Below are 6,973 nucleotides of genomic sequence, written 5' to 3'. Positions count from 1 at the left end.
GGATACTAAAGAGAAGCACCCATTCTGGCATTTACACCCACCACTTGGGGTCAGTGCAACAAGTTATAAACACAACACCGACATAAAAGTGAAATGGAGAATTTTAGCCTATGTTGCCAATTTACAAATGCGACACAGATAGCATTCATATGAAGAGATGTTTTTCGCTACCTAATGAATCTAAACCAAAACAATGAGCTGAGAGAAGCTAAAACATTCTGTACGTCTGATGGGAACCGCAGAGTCAGCTGATAATTCTCTGTGGGTTTGCCACTATGAACGACACCCTTTACATTAAACAGAGTTATTCAATTCATTGTTAATATAAAAACATTGATTAGTGCAGCTTTAAAGCATCATCCAAATTTGAACAAAAGCAGGACAGATGGAGTAAGGGTGACTTCAATAAAGCTGTAGACAGTTCACACAAAGTCCAATATGGCGCATAATGTCTTTCTTGATTGCTTTACAGCAGCATTATGCTCAGTGCTACCAGTTAGTATAATGAAACCCATACCGCAACAATGACTTGGACAATATACTTGCTGCTATATAGAGGATGATAGTTGATGAGAACATTTTCTCTTCTAGAACATTGTAAGATAGTAAAGAAGCAAGTTTTAGTTTCACATACCTGTGTCGGGGCTTTGTTGTAGTAATAACGTGAAGATTTTAAAGGCTAGATTCCCATTCTTCCTTAAAACTGTACTCTTATGCCCATATGTACATTGAAAGTGGTTGCTGCAATTGTTCTACCTGTCCACACTGGCCACGAATAGATCCCTTCCTAAAGTGATTTCAATGTAATTCATTGGGGATCAGATCCGCAGTTGCTGTTCTGTGCATAAACTCATTTCAAAGTTCAGATAAAAATCACATGGGGCCTCATCAGTCAAATCCAGTGGCTACCCTCAAGGTGGTTTTTTTAATATAAAATTCCCACTCTTTGAATGTCCATATGGGGATACTGGTATTTTCCTGAAGCAGACCTGAAATAAGGTGAACCTACCCTTTAAGTTTAGGCAGTTTGATGTCAGGAATGAGCCAGTATAACATTAAATATTAACCTAACCAATAGAATGTACACAACAAATGTCTGTGCTTGCATTACCATTTAGGCTCAACCTGTCAATCATTCTTTTAATGGCTCAGATACATGAGCTCTAAATGCGCTTTACTGCAAGTGATAATGTCCTTATCATGTGTCATTTATAGCACTGTGTCATACAGCGAATCTCTCACTCGCTCTGTGTTTTCTTCTCCATATCCCCGTGTAGATCCCCGTGTCTAGTTTTTCATGTGACCCGTGTGACAGTCAGCTCTGTTGTGGCAATTTTATTTGAGCCTGACAACCATGAGACGGTTGGACTCTGGTCTCTGCAGGCCTTAGCGCTGATTATCACTGCATTGCTGTCTGTGTATGGGGGTGGGGGTAGGGGGTTGTTAACAGAGAGAATTTGATGAGCAGGCAAAGATATTCATTATACAAAAGCGTTAAAGTCTCTTTTTTGGGTGGATGCAAATCCCCCCACATTCAACAACAGCTCTTTCTGGCAGCAGCAGGCCAGTTCTGGACGGGTTTCTGGCTGGGCCTTTTGGGCCCGGCAGGCCATGGCAGGGATTTGCCTCTCTGAGCAAGTGAGCGGGGAACCCATGAGAAAGCGGCTGAATGGCTCACGTCAGTGTAAAGAGACACTCTGATTTTCCTTTGAAAAAAGAAATCTTAAGTTAAAGGACAAATGAGCAATTTCTCATGTTTGGCAGGTCTCTGTCTGGAACAAACCAGTGCAGTAAACTTGATTTAGACTCAGATGAATAACGAAAGACCTCACAAATGTGGTTTTCAGATATTTTATTGATGAAAACATCTTTGACCTTTTGACCCAATGGACACATAACATAATATAGCAAAAAAGCTATTGAGAACATATCCTTTGAAGCCCAATCACAGATTCAAAAGCACTGCAACATCTGCAGTGTCTGATACATTTATAAAAATAACAATCATAAAAAATATACATACAAGACGAGGATCTTTTTCTTTCTTTTTCAAAGTGTGATTTGTAAAAGACTGCATGAACAGAAACACATATTTGAGACAACTCATACAAGACAATGCAGTAACCCACAATCTCTAACTGATAGGCACAATCACTAACTGACAGGCAGACTGGAGCTAACTAGATAGTCAGCTGTTAGGACTTCACTGAGTATCAAATGACAATACATTGCCTGCACAATCGAAAGGATATCGTGAGCGTGGACAGTCACTGAGAACAAGAAACAACTGAACACAGCAAATATGGATTACCAGAATTATGCGAGACAGAGGACGAGAAAGAAATGCTTTTTCAGCGAGAGAATTGCTCTCGAGTTGATGCTGGTTGTAGGGCCTAACCTACGTCTTTATGCTTAAAATCACCATTTTTGCCAATAGGAAAGGCTGCAGTATAGTTTGCAAAGATTAAGTGTGTTGGCAAAGCTGAGGCATGTAATAATATATATACAGTTCTTTAAAAGGGATGTGGATTGAAGCATAAAAAACATTAATAGGCATTATCAAAGCAACCTTACAAATGAAAGCTAAGTTGAAACTTAAAGTTGCTTGAAGCTGGCGTGAATGCATGCAATCTTATTTAGTTTTCACTCTTTTTAAACAACAATCAGATGAATAAAACAGAGAGCAAATGCAGATAACAGGATATTTTGGTATATTTGGGATATTTTTAGGGGACGAATTGCAGCGCTGTCCATTAAATTGTAATCTGATCTTAACAGAGACAGTTGTACAGTAAAGCATGGTAGCCCTAGAGAGATAAACCCCATCACCAGCTGCACCCATCTCTCCAGACCGACTCACTCTCCCTCCTGCCTTTTAACCACTACATTCCCCTTTTTCTCTTTTTTTTTTTTTTTCACTCTCCTGTCTCCCTTTCCTTCTCTTCTAAAATATAGAATCTTTGTCCACATCAACAAATGGCTCATTAGACTTTAGGGCCATCAGAATGTTTGGCACAACATTTTCTGAATCCTGAACAGAGTGTCTGCAGACCCAACCCCAGCTAAGTTCAAGCTCTTCAGCAGCAGCTGAGGAATTCCCTGCCAGGGTGCTACAGCAAATAGTGTCTCATCATCTGAGGTGTCTCGGCAAACATCCTTCAACTGTAGGAGGAAGCATAGGAGCACACACACCAGCTCTCTGTCAGACTCTGTCTGAATGCAGTCTTCCCTCTCTCTGTCTCTTATATATCATCGTGTGAACTTGATTTGTTTTTCTTTCTGATTTGAGAAATATAGAAGCACCACTGTACAAAATATACAGGAAATACTGTGAATGACTGAAAGTTTTCTTTGTTGCTGATGATCTGAAGATGCTTGTCAACCTCTGTCATAACAGCTAAACAATACCAGTATTAATTTGGGGCATTTTCGCACCACTCAGAGAGGATCAAATCTGGAGTTTCCGAATACCCAAACGAAAAATGTGAGTCCTGCAACAATCCGTCAACTGCACATTTGACTGCTACTTTACTGCAAAAACCACACTGATGCACGGTGCGATTTTGCATCCAAACGTACACAAACACTGACTGCGCATGATTTCACATATACATTCACAAGCCTCTGGGGCGCTTTTGTCGTGTGTGCCGGACTATAAACAGAGTGGGGCTAATTCACAAAATTCATATGGCCTGCTCATTGTTTTCTCTGCCCGCCAAGAGGCAATAGGCACTTATAAACACACATATGTTCACATATACAAATAGACATAGCTTCATATTTTGTTTATTTTTCCCCCATCAAAATTGGGTTTTAATGTTAGAAACAATCAAAAAAGATCTTTGGTCTGTAAACAACCATAATTATATCCAAATGCAAGGCGGAGATACCGGTTTATTATCCAAACTAATTTAACAGCATCTCACCTCAGTTCCTCTGATGTAAAGCAAAGTCTAGGGTGCTCGTTTTGGAGCTTTGCACACACCTTGGAATTTACCCAGAGTGTGTCTGCATGCATGCCTGTGTGTGTGCGCATGTGTGTGTGTGTGTGTGCGTGTGTGTGTGTGTGTGTGTGTGTCTGAGGGCACTGAGAAACACACCCCTGAAAGCTGGGCTGGAGAAACTGTCAACTTGAGGACATTGATGCAGCCGCTGGGTAAGCTGCTGGAACGTGCTGGCTAATCGCTTCTTGACAGATTCAGTCAGTCTCGATGGCAGTTCTGCTGCTTGCATTAAAGGCAGACACGTATTTGCATTTAGCCATTACTTCCAAGCTACCCAAATGAGTCTTTTCCAAACCTAGTTGCCCTGGACAGGATCAGGTGACCTTGGTCAAGAAATGTTAGATATTCACATTCAAATGCGTACTTGAATTGAAAGCCAACGGTTCTTTATTTATCATTCATACTCAACGTATGAACAAAAAACACAAGCTTTGATGCAAAACATTAAAAAGAAGACTCCTTTTTCTGTCAGCTGTCAAACACTGGGCAGGTTTGAGGCGACGACTGTGCCGCTTGGTCCTGTTTAAACAAATCACACTCTCTCCCTCCTCCTCTCCTCGGGGCTGTCTCAGTTACAGGGCAGCCAGGTGGAGTATGCAGGCTGCTGGCAAGCAAACACCGGCTGTACCTGTGCTATGTAGTAGTTACTGAAGTTGCCATCTGCCACATAAGGAGCAGGTTGGTAGTAACATGTAACATTAGCCACGTTGGGAATGACGTTCTGCTCGGCAAGCACTCGCACTGCCAGCATGGCTATCAGCCCTAAGGTCTGCCGCCTCTCGTGTCCCATCAGACACACCGTACTCTCGTTGACCACTCCGTGGAGGGTCATCAGGTAGTCGTACTTGCGGTCCTCCAGGCCCACAAAGTGGTTTTGAAGGTATGACTCCAGCTTGCGCTGCTGCTCCCCGATGTCAGGGAAGTCAATGAAGAACCGTGAGCACATGTAGCGCTGCAGGGACTTCATCTCTGACTCGGAGGCGGCCCGGAAGCCCCTCACCAGCAGGTGACAGTACTTCAGCAGACCCCCGCCCCGGATCTCCTCTGGGTTCCGGGTGCAGATGATCTTGTGACGCAGGTGGTCCAGGGCCTCGCTGAAGTCCCCGTATACGCTCTCCCCCATGATGGTAGGGTGGAAGGTCTCGGCCATGGGGTTCTCCGAGCACTCGTAGAACAGCAGCAGGGAGTCCAGTTTGATCTGAAAGGAGTCCACGCTGAACTCAAACTGCCGCCGAAGCGAGTCCACGAACTTCAGCTCCACATTCTTCCCTCGGTTGTTGGAGAGGGAGATGAGACTCCAGCGGTCTGAGTCATTACACACCTTCACCATCTTCTGCACATAGGCTTCCTGCGTGTGTGTGAGGCATAAATAGGAAGCAGAGAGAGAGAGAGAGAGAGTGAGGGGGAGAGAAAGAGCATAAACACTGAGTAGACAGCCTTAAAGGTACAAGAATTCATTTAGCAGAGCTAGGTACATGCATATTTAGGCCGAATTTTGCATTATGCAATTAGGTTTTATGTGTAATAAACATGTTGCTATACGCTTAAGTAATAGCTGCATGTCTTTGTGTTATAAATATTGTGTTATTAATGCTATTGACCCCAATATTAAAGACCCTAGAATGTACTTGGGTATGGGATCTCGATGGCTGAGCTCAGGATCCCTTCCAAATTGGTTTAACTCAATCCTCTTAACTACAGGAAAACCACCTTTTTACTATCACTAAACTAATCTAATTGCACATTAAGCCGCGCGTAGTCGTTGAGCCGAATTGCCCCAAATTGCAATTAAAATGTATCACATATCTGAAAGTATATACATATATATAAATATGAAAGTAAACAACTGAAGCAGGAAAAAAAAAAAAGCACAAAGTTGGGGGGGAATTTACCTTTAACGTTAAGGGGGTTATTTTCTCTTTATTCACACAGTCGGGTAAAAAATCCAGGAGACAGTCCAAAACTATGTCCTTCACAGTCTGGAAATCACTTTCCCCCTTCATATCTGCGCAAAATATGAGGTCAAGGTCCTTATAGCCCAGTCCGCTATCCTCGTGCAGAATGTGGCTGGCCGCGGAGCCGTTTAACCGAACGTCCCGGACGTGGATCTGCTTCTCCTCCATCCGGCTGCGCACCACTTTGACGATCTGCCGCGGCTGCATCTCCAGAGTGGGGAAGTTGCCGCGGCCGTGGATCGGGATGGTCTCCGTCAGGATGGCGTCCAGCCGCTGCACTTGCTCCCAGTTGAGGACGCTGACGTTGCTGCCGTCCGTGTCAGACACATAGCCGGCGGTGGAGCCACTGTCGTCCTCTGACATGGTGGTGCGAGAAAAGTCCACAGCGAGTTAAAAAAAAAAAAAAAAAAAAAAAAGAGAAAAAAAAAAGAAACAAAAACTAAAATTAAGTGAATAAATCAGTGGCGGCGTCTTTACGCACAAATTCTATAAAGTAGGGCGACTGTAACTTCATCCGCATCAGGCTTCTCAGAACTCGACGGAGTCTGTATTGACTGCAGACATATAAAGACAAAATTTAAAAAAAAAAAAAAAAAACTACTATACAGCCACGGCAAAAATTGCGAAAGTTGCGGCAGCGCGTTGCAGTTTGCGGCATGAGCCCGCGGTCGGGCTGCTGGTTGTGCCGGGGAAGAAGTGCAGCCAGGCGGCAGAGGCGCGTCGAAGAAAACGAGCCCTAACTTTCTCCGCTCTTTCTCTGAGCTTTTAAAACCTTCGCCCCGGTGCCGCCGTCAATGCGTCCGAGCGCCGCGCATCACAGTCTTTGAAGGTCGCTGGCGATCCAGGAGGGGGTTTGTTTTTCCGGCCGTGACTCCATCGCCCGAAGGCACGCCTATGACTTTATGAATTTGCATGAACAAGCTGCTCCTCAAGTACGCACTTTGGTACAATCCTCCCTCCGACGATCGACCCTTCAGAGGAATCCTGTGGATTTTAACGCGCACAGCTCCTACA

At 43.9% G+C, this 6,973-nt stretch overlaps 1 protein-coding gene across 1 annotated transcript; it reads right to left on the bottom strand.

Annotated features, from left to right (window-relative positions):
• Nucleotides 1–4,368: 4,368 nt before the first annotated feature.
• Nucleotides 4,369–6,337, bottom strand: tent5aa (terminal nucleotidyltransferase 5Aa). The gene is made up of 2 exons (XM_040118651.1): nucleotides 5,897–6,337; nucleotides 4,369–5,352 (listed from the first exon to the last, which is right to left on the bottom strand). Exons 1-2 carry the CDS (start codon nucleotides 6,320–6,322, stop codon nucleotides 4,573–4,575), a joined length of 1,206 nt encoding a protein of 401 aa, XP_039974585.1. The 5' UTR covers nucleotides 6,323–6,337; the 3' UTR covers nucleotides 4,369–4,572.
• Nucleotides 6,338–6,973: the final 636 nt, after the last annotated feature.

This window comes from Xiphias gladius, chromosome 22, assembly GCF_016859285.1.
Source record: "Xiphias gladius isolate SHS-SW01 ecotype Sanya breed wild chromosome 22, ASM1685928v1, whole genome shotgun sequence".
Taxonomy (NCBI): Eukaryota; Metazoa; Chordata; class Actinopteri; order Istiophoriformes; family Xiphiidae; genus Xiphias; species Xiphias gladius.
The sequence above is the reverse complement of the archived record's forward strand: the minus strand, read 5'-3'. Positions and strand labels throughout refer to the sequence as shown.